The 20,561-nt window shown below is 43.3% G+C and overlaps 1 protein-coding gene across 1 annotated transcript in view; it reads left to right on the plus strand.

Moving 5' to 3' along the window:
- Positions 1-19,959, plus strand: part of OPRD1 (opioid receptor delta 1) — a 57,875-nt gene extending 37,916 nt beyond the window's left edge. The window contains exons 2-3 of the mRNA XM_044671402.1: positions 13,125-13,474; positions 19,421-19,959. Coding sequence (XP_044527337.1) covers positions 13,125-13,474; positions 19,421-19,959 — 889 coding nt within the window. The remainder of the gene's footprint in view (positions 1-13,124; positions 13,475-19,420) is intronic.
- The last annotated feature ends 602 nt before the right edge of the window (positions 19,960-20,561 follow it).

Here is a 20,561-nt window from a genome sequence, read left to right on the forward strand (position 1 = left end):
CCCTCCCTCCCTCCTTCCTTCCTTCCTTCCTTCCTTCCTTCCTTCCTTCCTTCCTTCCTTCCTTCCTTCCTTCCTTCCATATAAAGATATCATCTCCACTTAGCCAGCTGCTCAGGACTTGCCCGGAGAAAGAATTCTTATTGCAAGCTCAGTGGGCAGGGCATGTCCCAGCATTCATTCTCCTTATAATGCAGACTCTCCCTCTTGGCTCCTAAACATACACAGCTCTCTGAAGGCTCTTGTATTTGGTCAATTAAGCATGAAGGGCACACTCCAATCATGTAAAGCTGCAGATCCCAGGTAAGAGGGAGAAAGCAAAGCCAGAAGAACACTAATTGTAGTGGTGATGAGACTCCCTGCTGATGAGATTCATTTGGAAGAGTAAGAGAGCTTGATCTGAAGCTCAGAGCTGCCATTTAGAGCAGAGATCAGAGGGAGGGTAACATGAGGGCAAAGGGGGTGGTGGCCCTGGAGCTCCAAAGCTTCATTTTGTAGAGAATGAAAAGCCCTATTGCTGGAACAAAAGAAAAACCTCAGTTTTGTTTGAAAAATCATGTAAGCCCGACCTATATATGAATGTTTATTGCAATTGTATTGTTTTTTAAGTATTAGCATTTTAATGACTAAGAGGAAGGGCCTTCCTCCTGTCCCACCTCATTCTTTTTCTTCTGAATATGGCCCCATGGACCATAGCACACCAGACCTTTCTGTCCTTCACTATCTTCTGAGTTCTGTCCAAGCTCATGTTCAGGGCTTCCATGATGCCATCTTTCTACCTCATCCTCTGCTATCCCCTTCTCCTTTTGCCTTCAGTGTTTCCAACATCAAGGTCTTTTCCAATGAATCCTATCTTCTTATTATGTGGCCCAACTATTTAAGCCTCAGCTTCAGTATTTGACCTTCCAGTAACCAGTCTGAATTAATTTCTTTAGGTACTAACTGATTTGGCCACCTTGCTATTCAAGGGACTCTCAAAAATCTTCTCCAGCACCACAATTCAAAGTTGTTGATTTTGTGGAGCTCAGCTTTCCTTAAGTCCAACTCTCACAGCCAATACTTGTTACTGGGAAAACCATAACTTTGACTATAGGGACCTTTATCAGCGAGGTGATATCTCTGATTTTTAGCATGCTGTCCAGAATTGCCATAGCTTTCCTTTCAAGGAGCAAACATCTTTTCCTTTCATGGTGGGAAATCCCCATTGGCAGTGATCATTGAGCTCGAGAATATAAAATCTGACCTTGCTTCCATTTCTTCTCCCTCTATTTGCCAGGAAATAATGAGGTCAGATATCATGATCTTTGATATTAAGCTTCAAGTCATCTTTTACACTCTTTTCTTTTACCCTCATTAAGAGGTTTCTTAATTCTTTTTTCACTTTCTGCCATCAGAGCGGTGTCATCTACATTTCTGAGACTGTTGATATATCTCCTGACAACCTTAATTCTGGCTTTTGATTCATCCATCCTGGCATTTCACATGATGTACTCTGCATATAAGTTAAATAAATAAGTTAACACTATGCAGTCTTGTAGCACTTATTTTCTGATCTTAAGCCAATCAGTTGTTTCATGTTCAGTTTTTGACCCCAATTACATGAAAAAAACCAAACAGTTTTTAACCCTCATTTTAAAAAGGTTGAGCCTTCTTCCTCCCTTTCCTCCTCTTCCCAGAGACAGCAAGCAATATCATATAGATTTACATGGGTAACAGTGTAAAACATCTTTCTATATTAGTCCTTTTGTGAAAGAGAAGTTGTACAAACAAAAGAAAAGTGACTCCATCAATTCTTTCTCTTGAGATGGATGGCATTTTCATCATGAGTCCCTGAGGATTTTCTTGGATCACTGTATTGCTAGGAATAGTTAAGTCATTCATAAGTGTTCATTCTATAATATTACTGTTACTATGTACAATGTTCTCCTGCTTCTGCTCACTTCACTTTGAACCACTAATTGTTGCTTCTTGACCAATATATAGCTTCCTCAGGAGACAAGTAAGATGACCTAATATTCCCATCTCTTTGAGGACTTGCCACATTTTGTTATGGTCCATGTGGTCAAAGGCTTTTAAATGAAGGAGACAGAGATGTTTTTCTGGAATTCCTTTGATTTCTCCATAATCAAGTGAATGTTGGCAATTTGGTCTCTAGTTCCTCTGCTTTTATTTTTTGAAAATAATCTGCTTTTTATTTTTTTGGTAATTCTTAGTTCATATATTGCTGAAGCCTAGCTTGCAAAATCTTAACCAAAATCTTGCTGGTGTGTGAAATGAGAGCAATTGTTTGGTAATCTACCCCTGTATAAATCGGAAGTAGATATCCCTGAGGTTTAAAGAGGATTGTCAAGAAGAGAGAACTGAATGATCCCAAAGGGCCGAATTAGACAGTAAACCTTTGATTTTGGGGGGGAAAAGACAGCTTTCTGGACACATGACAATATAATATAATCTCCTTGAGGGTAGGGATTGTGTTGTTTTTTATTTTCTTTATGTCCCTAATCTCCTGCCTCCTGATTGGTCTCTCCCCATTCCAACTCCTCCTCCATATAGCTGCCAAAGTGATTTTCTAATTTGTTCTAACTTGGATACTCTAATTCTCATTAAACTTTAGTGGCTTTCTATCCATCACCTCTAGAATCAAATATAAAACTTTCCTATTTGGCATTACAAGCTCTTCACAACTTGGATCTAATTGAATATGCCATGTTTATGACATATTCCTCTCCTTCATGTTCTTTTCAGTCCACTCGAATTGTCCTTACTGTTCCTCATATACAACATTCATCTCTTGTCTCCATGCTTAGAATGCACTTCTTACTTCCACTGCAGAATCCTTAATTTTCTTCAAGGAGGTACTTAGGCAGCATTTTCTACATAATTTCCCCCTCCCGTGTTAGTATATTTCCTAAAAAAATTACCTCCTATTTGCTTTTATATATAAAGATATATATACATATACATACTAATATATCCTAACAGCAATATACATATTGCTTCTTTTTAAAAAATATTTTATTTCTTTCCTCAATTACATGAAAAAAAATTTTAACTGTCATTTTTAAAAGTTTGAGCCAAATTCTCACCCTTCCTCTTTCTCTCTCTTCCATCCTCTTCCCTGAGATGGCAAGCAATCTTATATATTACAATACAAATATGTAAGCAATTATGTGTGTGTGTGTGTGTGTGTGTGTGTGTGTGTGTGTGTGTTTTGGCTCCCTTGATAGTAGGCTTCTTGAGAATGGGAGATTTTTGTTGTTATTGTCTGTATATCCCTAGTGCCTAGCCCAGTGCCTGTATATAATAGGCCCTTAATAAATATTTGTTGAGTAGTTGATTACACATACTAGGTGGTAAAGAAATATGTTGAATTGAATTAGATAAATCAGAAGAAGCCCATTAGCGTGACTTGCTCATGTTAGGACAAATAATAGTTGTTTTTATTCAGTTGTATCTAACTCTTTGTGACTCTATTTGGGGTTTCCTTGGCAGAAATGCTGGACCAGTTTGCCATTTCCTTCTCCAGCTCATTTGACAGATGAGGAAACTAAGGCAAGCAGAGTGAAGTGACTGGCCCAAGGTTGCACAGCTAGTAAGTGAGACCAGATTTGATGAGTCTTCTTGACTCCAGGCCAGGTACTCTATCCACTGTGCCATCTAGCTGTCCTGCACAGATAGTAGAGGGGGTGCCTAATAGAGAAGGAATATAATCTGATCCAGCTGAAAGCATACTGGACTTGGAGTCCAAAGAATTGGGTTCAAGTCCAAGCAGTGCCATTTTTAGTTGTGTGACTGTGAGTAAATCTTTTAGCCCATGTAAGCCTTAGTTCCTTCATCTATAAAATCTGCCCTACCTCTCTTGAAAGACTGTTGGCAGGCTCAAGTGAGATAATATATGTAAAGAGCTTTGTAACTATAGAGACTGCTCTCAGGGCATGAAAGAGAGCTGCTAGTGATTAAAAAATATAACCTAATTTTCTTTCTACCTCACCCTCCATTCTATAGCAACGGAGTGTGGACTTTGAATGAGCTGACATAAGCCACAGATGGGGTGTATCTAGAAGAGGAGGGGTCTAAGGGTTCATGAAAATAGACCCCAAAATCTAAAATAGTTTTAGAAAGAAATTTAATTAGGTCATTTGGCAGAGGAGAGCAACCTAGAAAGAAGGCATGGCTCCCTCTCGTCCAGAATCTGGAAGGTTTGTATCATATAGGATTTAGACAAGGGTGCCCTGCACATGAGCCACAGTAAACCAAAACACAAGGTTGGGTAGACCTGGGTGTGGTAACCCCAAACAAGAATGATTTTGGTGGATCCAGAACCTGGAGGAACCCCAAATACCTCATAGCCATTTCCAGCATTCCTGGAGAATTTCTGGGGTCCGACAACATTCTGGATATGGACAACCTTTCATCACATAAGATTGGATTTAAACGATATGATAAGTTTTCTGAATGCTATAATAAATCATTTTTCCTATAAGATCAATTAAGCAACAGGCATTAATAAAGCATTTACTGTGTGCCAGGCACTGGAGATGTGAAGGAAAGCAAAATGACAGTTTCTGCCCTCAGGGCACTCACATTGGAATGGGGGGGGAACATGAAAACAATTATGTATATGTATGATATATACAGGGTAGGCAGAATGTAATCTCAGAGGAGGGATGGGGGTGAAGAGGCCAGGAAGGGCCTCTTGCAGAAGGTGGGATTTGAACTGAGTTAGAGAATTTAAAAAATGAAAAAAAGGATGAAGAGAAATCTAGGAATTTGAGACAGTCAGGGAAAAAGGAGATCGATTGGAGATGGAGGGTGTCAGCAAGAAGGTGGATATTGCTGGATAGATAAGAAAAGTGTAAAAAGGTAAAGTGTAAGATGGGTGGTAAGATAGGAAGAGGCAGGATAGTTAAGGGCTTTCATTGCCAAACAGAATTGTATATTTGATCCTGGAGGTAATAGGGAGCCACTGGAGTTTGTAGTATAGTTGAGCCACATGATTAGACCAGCATTTTAGGAAAATTACTTTTCTTGGTTGTGCAAAGGATGGATTGGCATAGGGAGAGACTTGAGACAAAGAGACCACTTAGCAGGCTATTGCAGAAATCCAAGTGTGAGGTGATGAGGACCACATTGGTAGTTGTATAAGTGAAGAGAAGGGAGCATATAGGAGAAATGTTAGCAATGTAGAAAAGATAAGACTGTAACAACTTTTAAGATACACCCCTTTCTCTCCTCTGACATCGGTCCATTCTAGTGCAGGCTCTCATCACCTCATGCCTGGATTATTAAAACAGCCTGCTGGTAGGTCTGCCTGCCTCAAGTCTCCCCCAACTCCAATTCCTCATCGATTCAACCACTGAAGTGATTTTCCTAAAGCAAATGTCCAATCACAACACTACTCTTACTCAGTAAACTCCAGCGACTTCCTATTGCCTTCAGGATCAAATACAAAATGCTCTGTTTGGCATTCAAAGACCTTTATAACCTAGCCCCCTTCTATATTTCCAGTCTAATCATAATTTACTCCAACATATATTCTTTGATCCAGTGATACTAGCCTCTTGGCTATTCATGGAATGAGACACTTCACTGCTCTGCACACTGGGCATTCTTTCTGACTGTCTTCTCTCCTGAAATGTCCTCTTTCTCTGCTCCAACTACTGACCTCCCTCATTTCCTTTCTGTCCCAACTAAACATCCTCCCTTCTTTAGGAAGGCTTCCTCAACCTCTCTTAATTCTAGTACCTTTCCTCTGTTAATTATTTTCTACAAATGGCAAAACTCCAGTATCTTTGCCAAGAAAACTCCATTTAAGGTCACGAAAAGATGGACAGGGCTAAATGGTTAAACAATAATGTCTATCCTGTATATATATAGCTTGCTTTGCATTTGTTTATGTGTTGTCTCTTTTATTAGATTATCAACTTCTTGAGGGCAGAGACTATCTTTTGCCTTTTTGTATCCCCACCATTTAGCATGGTGCCTGGCACATAGTCAACACTCAAAAATATCAATTGATTGTTTGCAACAAATTGGATATGTTGAATGAATCTGATGGATTAGCACTAGGATGCAAATGTGGGTGACTTGGAAGATTACCTTGAACTGTAGTCTTTTAGAGGAGACAGCATGCAAACATCCATGGACAAACAAGATATAGACAGGTTCAAATGGAGATCATCTCAGAAGGAAGGCTCTAACTTTAAGGAGGATGGGGAAAGGCTTCTTGTAGAAGGTGGGACTTTAGCTGGGATATGAAGGAAGCCAGGGAAGCCAGGAAGCAGAGGTAAGGACAGAGAACATCTCACACATAGAGGACAGCTAGAGAAAATGCCAGGAGTCAGGAGATGGGGTGTCTCGTTTGAAGAAGAAGCAAGGAAGCCAGTGCCACTGGACATGCTGTAGGTGGAAGGAGTCTGGAAAGGGAAGGAGGAGCCAGCTTAGGAAAGCCTGTAAAAGCCAAACAGGGAGCTTTTCTATTTGATTCTGGGTTTAATCCATCCTGGAGATGATTTAATAGTGAGGTGGGAGCTGGTCAGACCTGTGCTTTAGGATTATCTCTTTGGCACTCTGGATGGAACAGAGTGGGGAAAGGCAGGAAGCGAGGAGATTGGCCCCAGATGCCTATTGTGGTAGTCCAAACCTGAAGCCATGAAGGTGGTCCACGACCACCAAAGGGAGATTCCTCACTCTTGATGAGCTGCTGAATATGGGAGCAAGCTAATGAACAGATATTTACTAAACCCTTACTATGTGTGTGGTTATGAACTTTGCTAGGTTCTTGGGGGCACAGTGAAAAAAATGAAACAACCCCTGCCCGTGAAGAGCTTGTTCCCATAGGAGGAGAAAAGATGGACACAAATCAGTATCTTTGAAACATCTATTGTTTACTAGACCTGTGATACCAATGGTGCAGGGAACTCCCAGGGAAGAGCTTTATATTTTTTCCTTCTTTTTTATTTTTATTTTTTATATTCAAAGCTATTTTATTTTCCCAATTCATGTAATAACAATTTTCAACACACTTTTTCAGAAGTTATAGGATCCAAATTGTCTACCTTCTCCCCCTTACCTCTCTCCCTCAGAGAGGGTAAGCAATTTGATCTGGATTATAAATGCATTATCATGTAAAACATACTTCCATATTGGTCATTGTTGTAAGAAATTACTCATATAAAACCAAACCCTCAAAATAAAAACACAGATAAACTGAAGTGAAAGATAGTATGTTCTGCTGTGCAGAGAACTCCAAGAACTCCAACAGTTCTTTCTCTGGAGGTGGATAGCATTCCCCATCATAAGTCCTTCTGAATTGTTCCAGATCCTTGAATTGCTGAGAGTAGCTAAGTCTTTTACTATGCACAGTGTTTTCCTGGTTCTGCTTATTTCATTCTGCATCAACACACATAGATCTTCCCATTTTTTTCTGAAATCATCTTGCTTATCATTTTACATAACACAATAGTATTTCATCACTAATAATGTATCACAGTTTGTTCAGCTTTTCCCTAATTGATGGACATCCCTTCAGTTTCCATTCTTTGCCACCACAAAAAAAGTAGCTGTAAATATTTTTATACAAGTAGGTCCTTTCCCCCTTTTTATGATTTCTTTGGTATATGGACTCAGTAGTGGTATTACAGGATCAAAGGGTATGTACTGTTTTATAGCCCTTTGGGCATAGTTCCAAATGGTTGGATCAGTTCACAACTCCATCAACAATGCATTGGTGTCCCAATTTTGCCACATCCCCTCCAACATTTATCACTTTCCTTTACTGCCATATTGGCCAATCTGATAGATGTGAGGTGATACCTCAATGTTGTTTTAATTTGCATTTCTCTAGTCGGGCTGGATTTAGAACATTTTTTCATATGATTGTTGATAGTTTTGTTTTCTTCATCTGAAGACTGCTTGTTTATATTGACCTTTTGTTATTCCTTTTTTTTAAACCCTTACCTCCTGTCTTGGAGTCTTGGCTCCAAGGCAGAAGAGTGGTAAGGGTAGGCAATAGGGGTCAAGTGACTTGCCCAGGGTCACACATCTGGGAAGTGTCTGAGACCAGATTTGAACCTAGGACCTCCTGTCTCTAGGCCTGGCTCTCAATCCACTGAGCTACACAGCTGCCCCCTGTTATTCCTTTTTAAAACCCTTATCTTCCTCATTAGAATCAATGCTGTGTTTTGGTTCCAAGGCAGAAGAGTGATAAGGGCTAGGCAATGGGGGTTAAGTGATTTGCTCAGGGTCATGTAGCTAGGAAGTGTCTGAGGCCATATTTGAACCCAGGACCTCCTGACTCCAAGCCTGGCACTCTGTCCCCTAAGCCACCCAGCTGCCCTTTGAGCTTTATCTTTTAAGGCAGATCTGGATCAGTCCTGCAATTTATAACCTCAGGGAGTCTCCTGGGGTAGAAGTAATTGGTTAAATGACTTGCTTAGGTTCTTATTTCCATCCTTCTGAGTCCCAGGCAGTACTGGAATTCAGGTCTTCTTCAGGGAAGTTGGTTCTTGGTCCACTAGACTAGACTGTCTTTTCTACAAAAATATATACAAAGTAAATGCAGGGGCAAGTGGAGTGAGGGGATATAAATAGCTAGAAGAGGTATCTCAGTGGATAGAGCACCAAGCCTGGAGTTGGGAGGACCTGGGTTCAAATATGGCTTCAGACATGTCCTAGCTGTGTGACCCTGGGCAAGTCACTTAACTCCAATTGCCATTCTTCTATCTTAGAATTAATATTAGGACAAAAGGTAGAATTTTTTTAAAGGGCTTGTATAGGAGGTGGTGATTAAGAGGTATATCTGAAGAGGGAATATATTCCAGACATGAGGGTCAATTTACGCAAATACATTAAAAAGGGAATTAGAACTTCACTTTGATGGATGCAGTTGAGATTGTAGAGAAGGACTGGCATTAACGCTTATCGCTAAGCCTGCTCTAGTATATTCCACTGGTCTGAAGGGGTACAAGGTAACAGAGCAAGGACAGCTTTGGTGCCACTCATCCCCAGTACTGAAAAAACCAAACCAAACCAAACACCCCACAAGAAATCATTATTCCCATTCATATAACACTTTAGAGTTTGCAGTGTAGTTTGTATATATTATTATGTTTGATTCTTGCAACTATCTTGAAAGGTAGGTGCTATTATCATCTCCATTTTGCAGATAAAGAAACTGAGACACAAAAAAAGTTAAGTGACTCCTCTACAGTCACATAGCCAGTAAGTATCCAAGGCAGGATTTGAATGCCAGTCTTAGTGACTCCAGAGCCAGCACTCTATCCACTGTGCCCTTGATGCCTAGTTGGTGGGGTAAGCCTATTTTCTTCATAGCTAAAGGACAAGACTTTTTATAAACACATATTTTTAAGTTTTAGAGCCTGGCAATATTTAAAAAAACAACAACAAATCCAACCACAACCCAATAAATTAGACTAGCTAAAGAAAATGAATCCCATAATTCCCAGGGTCCCAACCCCCTGTGGCAATTGAAAGATCCAACATGAATCAAAGCAGCAGAAATAGAAAGGCATCTAATTGTTCAGTGGAAGAGAAAAGAAATCCGAGGAGTCAGCTGTGGGGTTGAGGCCGCATCCCACACAGCTGTGATTTGGTGCACAGCTGAAAGCAGCCGACTTTCCAAGACGTTGGAGAAAGATGCTGATATATTTGTGCTTTCTTGGAGCAAAAGCCTTTCTCTGCGGTCCCAGAGAGCAAATGATGGCTATTTTGGGACTGAAATGGGACAGATGCTCTGTCTGCCCAACAATGGGTTGAGTTAGTCAATGCAGTTTAAAAAAAAATGAACAACTGAAATCAATCAAGTCCTTTGAAACATCATACAGAAAGAGCCCGAAGGTTCAGCAATCTGGAGTTATTCATTCAACAAGTTTTAATGAGCCCTTGCTTTGCTGTGTCCCGAGCTTGGCGCTGTTGAAGTGACAGGAGGAGGTAAGATAGTACAGGGGGAAAAGTAGTGGGTATGACATAGGAGGACCTGGGTTCAAATTCTGATTTGCCACTTACTGTCTGAGGCAATATGATTAAGTCATTCTATGTACTTCTCTGGAATTCAATTTCCTCCTCTCTTAAATACAAGGATTTTGACTAGAGGAACTCTAAATTCCCTTCCAAACACAATCTGTTATCTCAGGAAGCAGGATTGCATTTGTAATCCTGTAATACATGAAAAAAGTTTAAAATTCTAGCCTTTAAAAAAAAACAACCATCACCTTAATTTCTGAATATTTCCCTTGCTCTCTCCTCCCTGGTAGCCAGCCCTTATAATGATGAATAAGAGAGAGAGAATGAAGCAGATTAGCAAAACCAACCAACACGTGGACTGAGTCTGATGGTGTTTGCAGCATTCCATAGCCATAGACTATGCAAAGAGGGGAAGAAGACAGTTTCTGATGCTTTGCCTGGGCTCAGCCTTGGTCATTTTTATTACAGAGTTCAGGTTCTTGTTTTCTGTTCTTTCTATTACATTGTTCTTTTTTTTTTTTAAACCCTTAACTTCTGTGTATTGGCTCCTAGGTGGAAGAGTGGTAAGGGTGGGCAATGGGGGTCAAGTGACTTGCCCAGGGTCACACAGCTGGGAAGTGTCTGAGGCCAGATTTGAACCCAGGACCTCCCGTCTCTAGGCCTGACTCTCAATCCACTGAGCTACCCAGCTGCCCCTCTATTACATTGTTCTAATTGTGACACTTTTTGTTTGTTTTGTTTTGTACAAAAGTTAAATGAACTACCTTGGAAAGAAATATGTTCCCCCCCCCCCCCCACAAAGGTCTTTAAGCTGAGGCTGAATGACCTCTCTTTGTTGATCAATCCATTATGCTTATCCCATGCAAAGCACTGTGTACTGGGATTCAAAGAACCAATCCCCTGTCCTCCAGGGGCTTACATTTGACTAATGTTGTATAAGAAATTCCCATTTAGTTACAGGTTAGTCTAGATGACCTCTAAGGAATCTTTCAGGCCAGATTCTGTGAAATAAAGGGAGAATCAAGGTAATATTCTCTATTGTAGTCTCCTCTGCCTCACTGTGTTGCAGACCCTCAAAGGCTGTGCTACTGGTCCCTAAGCTTTTGAAGTCTCATCAAACTGGAGAATCTTGGAGCACAGGCTGGTAATAGGCTGGGTATCCATGGTACATCTCTGATTTGGAATGAGCCTCTCCACTTGTGTAGACCTCACTTTCCTCCCTGGTGAAATGCTGGGATGGGGTCGAATGCCTCTGTGAATCAGACAATGAAATCTCCCTCCTTTCAATAGAAAGGCCATGGAATTCGAGGGGATCCGAGTCTGTCATTCTGTTGATTGTCTGAACTATTTTTTTTTTTTTGCTTCAAAGAAAAATTTGATGTTAGAGGGTTCCTGGGTACCATATATAGAAATGACAGTGAGGTGGAAAACAAAAATGGCATGCAGCATGCTTAAATGAATTTGAAAAAAAATTAGTTAAGTTGTGCTAAATGATTTCTCAAATCCCTTCCAGGTCTAAATCTCGGCTCCTATGACCAGAACTCAGTAAGTTTGGCCAGGCTGTCCAATGAGGGCTGTGGGTTGCATGGGTGGAGGGAAGACCCTCATGGATGAAGCTACAGATCCTTTCAAGAGAGTTGCAAAATGAACTTATTTATAAGACACAGTATGGCCCAGTGGAGAGAGCACTGGATCTAGAGTCAAGAGGATATAGGTTTCAGTCCTTGCTCTATTTTTCTGAACGATTTTGGACAAGTCATTTAACTTCACTGGTCTTCAGTTTCCTCCTCTTAAAAAAAATGACCTTGAGGGCAGCTAGGTGGCTGAGTGGAGGGAGAGCCATGCCTAGAGATAGAAGGTCGTGGGTTCAAATGTGGACTCGGACACTTCCTAGCTGTTTGGACCTCCAGTACCTTGAACAGTGCCTGGCACTTTGTTGTTGTTATTCAGTCATTTTTCAGTAATATCTGACTCTTTGAGACCTCATTTGGGGTTTCCTTGGCAAAGATGTTGGAATGGTTTGCTTTTTCTTTCTCCAGTTCATTCTGCAGATAAGGAAACTGAGGTACATAGGGTTAGGTGACTGGCCCAGGGCCACATAGCTAGCAGTGTCAGAAGCTGGGATTTGAATTTGGGAAAATGAGTTTTACTGACTCCAGACCTAGTGTTCTGATCCACTGTGCCAGCTACCTGCCCATGCTTGGCATTTAGTAGGTGTTTAGTAAATGTTTTTTGATTAACATTGATTGTCTTGTCCAGTCAGACTTGCATCTTAGAAATGATGGTGTCAGGGCATAAGCCCAGTTTTTTTTTAAACCCTTACCTTTCATCTTGGAGTCAGTTCTGTGTATTGCCTCCAAGGTAGAAGAGTGGTAAGGGCTAGGCAATGGGGGTCAAGTGACTTGCCCAGGGTCACACAGCTGGGAAGTGTCTGAGGCCAGATTTGAACCTAGGACCTCCTGTCTCTAGGCCTGGTTCTCACATAAGCCCAGTTTTTGATCCATCCAATGAGATTTCTAGGCCAATTGGGTACATGTTTATAGGAGTCTGACGAGACCTCAGAAACCATCTGGTTCAATCTCCTCATTTTATGGATGAGGAAACTGAGTGAGGTGACATAACTTGTCTGTAGTCACACAGATAATAGTAAATGGAAAGGCTATGATTCAAACGCAGGGTCCCAGACTCTAAAACTAGTGCTATTTCCTTTGTGCCCCATTCAGCCTCCCTTATGTGAATTGTTTCCCCACCTTGAGATATGTCACCTCATAGAGGAAAGGACTCAGGGACCCATTTTCTAGGTTTGCTTCCCTGAGAACTAGCCAGGTACATTCCCAGGAGTCCAGACAAATGGCAAAGAGTATTCCAGACTCTACCCTTTGCCATCCTCCAGCAAGAATAAAAAGTTATTTGAACCTCTTACTACCTCTGTGACTTTTGGCAAATTACTTAACCTCTCTGTGCCTTAATTCCCTCAGCTGTAAAGTGGGGGCCTAGATGACGCTGGAAGGTTCTTTCTAGCCCTAAACCTTTCTTCTCTGGGTTCCTTCTCTTCCTCTTCTTTCCTCTGGTCAAACGTCCCCCAGACCTGTGCCAATTAGGGAAAGTGAGAAGGCTCCCTTTGGTTGCTTCTTCCTCTCCAGATACACCAAGATGAAGACAGCCACCAACATCTACATCTTCAACCTGGCCCTGGCCGATGCCTTGGCCACCAGCACCCTGCCCTTCCAGAGTGCCAAGTACCTGATGGAGACGTGGCCCTTCGGGGAGCTGCTCTGCAAGGTGGTCCTCTCCATCGATTACTACAACATGTTCACCAGCATCTTTACCCTCACCATGATGAGCGTGGACCGCTACATCGCCGTCTGCCACCCGGTCAAGGCCCTTGATTTCCGCACGCCAGCCAAGGCGAAGCTGATCAACATTTGCATCTGGATCCTCTCCTCGGGCATCGGGGTGCCCATCATGATCATGGCTGTGACCCAGGCCCGGGGTGAGTGTGCAAATTCCCCAGATTCCCCTCGGAAATGCACTGCCTCGTTAACAGGAAGTTCCCTGTTGCTGGAAGTGTCCAGGGTGGTGGTGAGGAGTCAGGATGCAGAGAGAATTTGGGCTCCACATGGTGGTCAGGGAGAACGTGCAGAACACTGACCCATAAGAATGCTTGACTGATAAGTAAATGCTATTGATTGGTCGGGGAGGCATATGTATCAGTGATCCCCGAGAGGCAGAGCACTGGCCAGTAAGGGGCTGGAGAATCCCCTTTTCTTTGTCTTCAGCTTTGAAAATCCTCTGAAGGCAGGCTTGTTCTCTGCCCTTGCCCATGGGACAAGGAGGGAGAAGTTTCTCTTAGATTAAGGTGCGTGGCTAGAATGACTATTTAACCTAGACTCTGGGATGAGGTGCCAGAAAAGCCCAACTTTGGGTAATAGACCTTGTGGGGTGGGGAGCTGAGTTCAAGAAAAAAAAATGATGAGACTGACTGGTTCATCAGACACACTTAAAATTTTTTTGCTTTACAAATTTACTTATTTGTCTATTAATGGTCAAAAGATATGAACAGACAGTTTTTTGGATCCCTTAATTGTTGCAAAGTAGAGAGAGGGCTAGACTTGGAGTCAGAAAGAATTAGGTTCAAATCCTACTTCAGACTTAATAATTCAGCTATAGAACCTGGCCAGGCCTGAGACCCAACTGGGCAGAAATCTCTCTGAGCCATTTCCAGGGGAGAATAATGAGAACTGACATTTATTCAGTGCTTTAAATGGTGCAAAGCGTCCTTCATACATGACCTCATTTGGCCCCCATGACTACCCTGCAAGGCAAGGACTCATACCCACTTCACAGATAGGATGATGAGGCTCCAAGAAGTTAAGAGACTTCCCTCTGGCTACACAATTTCTGGCTGATTCCCCCTAATTCCAGTGCCACTCCTTCTGTTGGTTATTTCCAATCTGTCCTGTTTACATCTTGTTTGTACATAGCTGTTTGCACGTTGCTTCCCTCTTTGAGGGTGGGGACTATCTTTTACTTTTCTTTGCCTCTCCCAGATCTTAGCACAGTGCTTAGAACATAGTAAGTGCTTTTGTTGTTGTTCAGTAACTTCAGTCATGTCAGACTCTTCATGATGCATTTGGGGTTTTCTTGGCAAAGATACTGGGGTGGTGTACCATTTCCTTCAGCTCATTTTATAGATGAGGAAACCAAGGCAAACAGGGTTAAGTGACTTGCCCAGGGCCACTCAGCTAGGAAGTGTTTGAGACCAGATCTGAATGCAGGAAGACGAGTCCTCCTGACTCTAGGCCCAGCATTTTATCCACCATGCCATCTAGCTGCCTCCAATAAGTGCTTTATAAATATTTTTTAACTGACAGCTAGTAAAGATCAGAGGCAAGATTTGAATTCAGTTTTCCACAACATTACACTGGCTCTTTAGAAAAGTTTTTTTTTTTAATCCTTACCTTCTTGTCTTAGAATTAATACTATATATTAGTTCCAAGGCAGAAAAACGGTATTGGACTTGCCCAGATCACACAGCTAGGAAGTATCTGAGGTCAAATTTGAACCCAAATCCTCCCGACACCAGGCCTGGCTCTCTATCCACTGAGCCACCTGGCACCTCAGGATAGCTCTAGTGATTTTCTTCCTATCTGCTGTGATAATCTAATTTCACTCCACCACTTATCTCTCTATCCTGAACAAGCCCAGTGGCAGGTCCTTCAGGATAGGGCTGAAGGGAGACATGGGAGTAGAATGAATCTTGGCCAGCTAGTCAGTCAGTAAACATTTACTGAGCACATATATGTGCCGGCCACGTCGATAAGTTCTGGAGATATGAAAAAAGGCCAAAGACAAGCCCTGACTTTGAGGAGTTTACAATCTACTGGGGAAAACAGCACACAAACAAGTATGGACAAACAAGCCACATAGAGGATAACGTGACGGTAGTCAGCAGAAGGAAGGCTCTAGAATGAAGGATTGGGAAAAGCTTCTCTCCAAAGCTGGGCATTTAGCTGGGATCTGAAGGGAAGTAGGAGGCAGAGATGAAGAGGGAGGGCATGCCATGGCTGGAGGAGAGCCATTGAGAATGCTCGAGTTAGGAAATGGTGAGTCTTGTTTGCGGAACAAGGAGGTCAGTGTCACTGGCCACTTATCAAGGGATAAGAAAACAGAGGAGGCTGTGGGGCTCCTCACCTATCTAAGGGGGGTAAGGAGAAGTCCCTAAGACCCCACTACAAGTGTCACACCAGAGTGACTGGACAGAGAGCCAAGATGGCTCCTAATGGGCCACAGACAGAGGGAAAGACAATCATCTCTCCTCTTAGGGAAGAATATTCCCAATATTTCTTTGGAAATTCATTGCCTTGCTATGTAAATGAGTTCCCTGTCACTGGAAGTATTCAAGTCAAAGCTGGATAACCATTTGTTGACAGCATATTCTCCCACTGGGCAGAATAGGTAGACTAAATGCTCTCCAAGAACCTTTAAACTCCAAGATCTTATGAGTTTGTATAACCTATTTGAGTGTTTTCCTGTCCCTCAGGACAACCTCCTTGATTGGTATCACCTTAGCATCCCTTCCTGAAGGGACTCTATTCGTTTTTTTTTTTTTTAATTTAAATTTTACTTTTTTATTTTTAAACCCTTAACTTCTGTGTATTGGCTCCTTGGTGGAAGAGTGGTAAGGGTGGGCAATGGGGGTCAAGTGACTTGCCCAGGATCACACAGCTGGCAAGTGTCTGAGGCCGGATTTGAACCTAGGACCTCCCGTCTCTAGGCCTGGCTCTCAATCCACTGAGCTACCCAGCTGCCCCAGACTCTATTCTTTCTTGATGGGAACCAAAGAGGAAGGACACTCCCTGTATCCTCACCCCAACCCTCCCCACCATGCCCACATTTAGGTCTTGGTAAAAAATGGCTCAGATGCCGAAGTCGAAGCTGCTGTCCTTGCCAAATATGGGGAGCCAGGGGTTGGTTTGGGATGAATCTTCTCAGAGCTCATCTCAGAAGGCAATGGGGAGAAGGGGGGCAGGACTGATGGCCACTGCCACTGCTAAGCCCTTTCCCCAACTCCCAATGATGATGACTCAACAGCCAGCAACCTTGTTTGCCCGGCTCACTTGAGTTCAGTAGGTGGGGGACTTGGGGAGGGAGGGAAGAAGATCAAGGCAGCATCTGAGAGCAGCCCCAGTCAGAGATTAGTCCCCCCATATCCCTGAGCCCCAGTATGTCCCGTTACTAGCACCATAAAGCCAAACATCTACTACCTACAGGCACTGAACTAGACCCTGTCCAGTTTTGTTTCTTTTTAAACGCTTACTTTCTGTCTTATCAACAACTCTAAGACAGAAGGGCAAGGGCTAGGCAAACAGGGTTAAGTGACTTGATCAGAGTCACATAGCTAGAAAATGTCCCCCACCCCATCACGTCATTGATTAATGGAGCATTCGATCTGTTTACAGAGGATGGGTCTAATCACTTGTGCCTCTGAGCTGAAAAGACTGTCCTGTGAAGGTCTGAAGAGAGCAGTCTGTGAGGTGGCATCCCCAGACTCTCTCTACACACTGATCCCTGTCCTCGGCCTCCTTTTTGTCCTTCAAGGTGACTGTACTGAGAAGCAAACAAACAGCCCCTTAAACTTCAATGGCTCCCTATTGCCTCTTTTTCTTTAGTGAATAGTATAGTTTATTTTATTTATATGTGTTCTAGTTTGTTTATTTAAAATTTTATTGATGACTTTTATTTGAATACAATAATCACATACAGATAAACCCTTTCCCCAGCCAGCTTTACTTTGTTAATAACATTAACAGCAACTCCTCAGGTCAGCAAAATCAAGGCAGTGACTATGTCTAATAGCTTATACAATGATCCATACCCATGTTCTCCCATTTCTTCAAGGAAAGGAGGAGGTTGTATATTTTTTCATGAGTATGCTAGGTTAGCAAAAGTATAGAGAATATAGGATAAGGAAAAAAAAAGAAAAATAATGAGGAAGGATGAAAAGGCAGGTTGGACTAAAATGTGGAAGACTTTGAATGCCAGCATAAGGCAACTAGCATAGAGGCCATTCCTATCCTCTCTTGAATCAAATACAAACACATTTTATTTTATTATTATTTTTAAACCCTTACCTTCCATCTTAGAATCACTACTGTGTATCGGTTCCAAGGCAACAATGGCAGTTAAGTGACTTGTCACAAATACAAACACTTCTGCTCAGCCCCCAAACCCCTCCTCAAACCTGGTTACAGCCTACCATTCCAGTCTTATTAACACTTTATTCACCCTCAGACAACCTATCAAACTAGCCTTCTTGCTGTTCCTCACTGAATACTCAGCATATTGGCATCTCAGAGAATCTACACAGACTGTTGGCCCATCTCCTGAACCTTGCCTTGCTGAGAATTCTCTTTTCTTTCTTTTTCTTTTTTTTTTAACCCCATACCTTCCATTCTAGGATCAATAAATGTATTGGTTCCAAGGCAGAAGAGCAGTAAGGACTAGGAAATGGGGGTCAAGTGACTTGCCCAGGATCACGCAGCCAGGAATTGTCTGAGGCTAGATTTGAACCCAGGACTTCCCATTTCTAGGTCTGGTTCTCAATCCACTGGGCTACCTAGTTGCCCTGAGAATTCTCTTTTCACATCCTCTCCTTAGAATCTCCAGCTTCCTTCAAAAAGTTTATTTATTTTAAAAATTTTATTTGGATTGCCACACAAAACACTTGAATATTGTTCATTGTTATAAGAGCACACTCCTACATAACCAAAACCCCAAAACAAAACCATAAATACACCAATGGAAAGATGACTCCAACAGTTCTTTCTCTGGACTTCAAAAAGTTTAAATGCCACCTCCTACAGGAGGCCCTATCCTGATCCCTCCAATAACTGGGGCTTCCTCTGAAAATTTTACCTCCATTTACTGGCAGCTAAGTGGCTCAGTGGATTGAGAGCCAGGCCTAGAGCTGGTAGGTTCTGAGTTCAAAATTGACCTCAGATACTTCCTATCTTTGTGACATTGGGCAAGTCACTTAACTCCCACAGCCTTGTCTGACTGCTCTTCTGCCTTAGAACCCTTACATGGTATTAATTCTAAGTCAAAAGATAAGAGTTTAAAAAAAAAAAGAAAACAAACCATTATCTCCATTTAATTTTGCATGTTCAGAATGTCCCCAAAGTCTTAGTGCATCGAGAGAACTTGCTGCCCCAGCCCTTTCTCCCAAGAATTGAGAAAATTCACCTTTGCCTAAATGGAGAAAGTCCACCTCGAGCCCATTTTTTTTTTTACAGAGGTGGGGGACTATGGCTGTGGAATGTCGTATATGTCATCAGACGGAGCTGTGTTGGTTGCTTTTGCTGAAATGCCTTTTCCCCACCCCCAATCTTTTTCATCCTTGTTACAAGGGATGGCTCTCTGAGTAAGGCACATGAAAGAGAATGGCTTGGTGTTTGTTTTTTGAGATGAAGTTGATATAAAGGAAAAATACAAAAAATATTTTATTTTAAGTAAATTACCGAGATCATTTCGGAGGCAACACGTTCCTGTCATAGCCCACATAATATGGGCGCTTAATAGCGGTAGTTGACTGACTGACTCCATCTGCCATCCCCTTCTTTGTCCTAACTCTCGCGAGAATTGAGAAAGCCACCCGCTCCCTCGGCCTTTGGGCTCACCCCCTCACTCTCCCGTGCCCCGCGGTCTGGTTAGTAGGTGGATCCTGCTGAGCCAAGCCCCGTCCTCATTCTCCTGCCCTCCAGACCCCGAGTCTAGGAAAGGAGGCCATTCCTCTCCAGGACACTGGCCCGTCCACCCCCCCTGGCTCCTCCCCCCAAAGCTCGTGTCTAAGGAACCCTGGGTAATCCAGCTCTGGGGAATGGCCATCGCTCGACGGATCGCTTAACTTTCCCTCTGTTTCCCCTCTGTCCTCACCCAGACGGAATGGTGGTCTGCATGCTCCGGTTCCCTAAGCCCAGCTGGTACTGGGACACCGTGACCAAGATCTGCGTGTTCATCTTTGCCTTCGTGGTCCCCATCCTGGTCATCACCGTGTGCTACGGGCTGATGATCCTCCGCCTGCGGACGGTGCGCCTGCTCTCCGGCTCCAAGGAGAAGGACCGCAACCTGCGGCGCATCACGCGCATGGTGCTGGTGGTGGTGGCCGCCTTCATCATCTGCTGGGCCCCCATCCACGTCTTTGTCATCGTCTGGACCCTGGTGGACATCGACAAGAGGAACCCGCTGGTGGTGGCCGGCCTGCACCTGTGCATCGCCCTGGGCTACACCAACAGCAGCCTCAACCCCGTGCTTTACGCCTTCTTGGATGAGAATTTCAAGCGTTGCTTCCGAGAGTTCTGCCGACCCTTCCGCCGGGGGCCCCATCGGGAGCCCAGCAGCTTCAGCCGGGCCCGGGAGGCCACCATCCGTGAACGCGTCTCCACCTGCTCGCCCTCGGAAGGTCCCAGGCCGGCCTGACTAGAGCTGGGCCCGGCCTCCCGGGCAGCCCCAGGGGCCGAGCTCCACTCGGAAGTGACCCAGGTCACCACTACGGAGTTTTAGACAGGTGGGGGTGGGAACAGAGATGGCAGGAGCTCGAGGAGATACTAGGGTCTCCATCCTCTGCTTCCTCCATCTAGGGTCTCCACCTCCATCTAGAAGAAACTCCCGCAGCCACAACTCGAGCTTTGGGGATTTTGTGTGTGTGTGTGTGTGTGTGTGTGTGTGTGTGTGTGTGTGTGTGTNTATGTGTGTGTGTGTGTGTGTGTGTGTGTGTGTGTGTGTGTGTGTGTGTGTGTGTGTGTGTCCCCCAAACAGGGGCTGTGTATGGTTGATATTTCGCTCCCTCCCCTACTCCCCCAAGACTTGGGATTGATAAGGAAAGGTGAGACTTCATCTTTACAAATGCCATTTGATTTTAACAACCTTCAACTGGGAGGATGGGAGGAAGTACCCCTTGTGGCCCAGGTAGATGTTCCATCAGTTGGGATTGGATGAAAGGGTCAGGGATCTGTGAAGGCTTATTTGTGAGGAAGTGGAAGGAATTGGACTGAAGTCATTTGCTGCATTAACCCACTAAA

Source organism: Gracilinanus agilis, chromosome 3 (genome assembly GCF_016433145.1).
Source record: "Gracilinanus agilis isolate LMUSP501 chromosome 3, AgileGrace, whole genome shotgun sequence".
NCBI lineage: Eukaryota > Metazoa > Chordata > Mammalia > Didelphimorphia > Didelphidae > Gracilinanus > Gracilinanus agilis.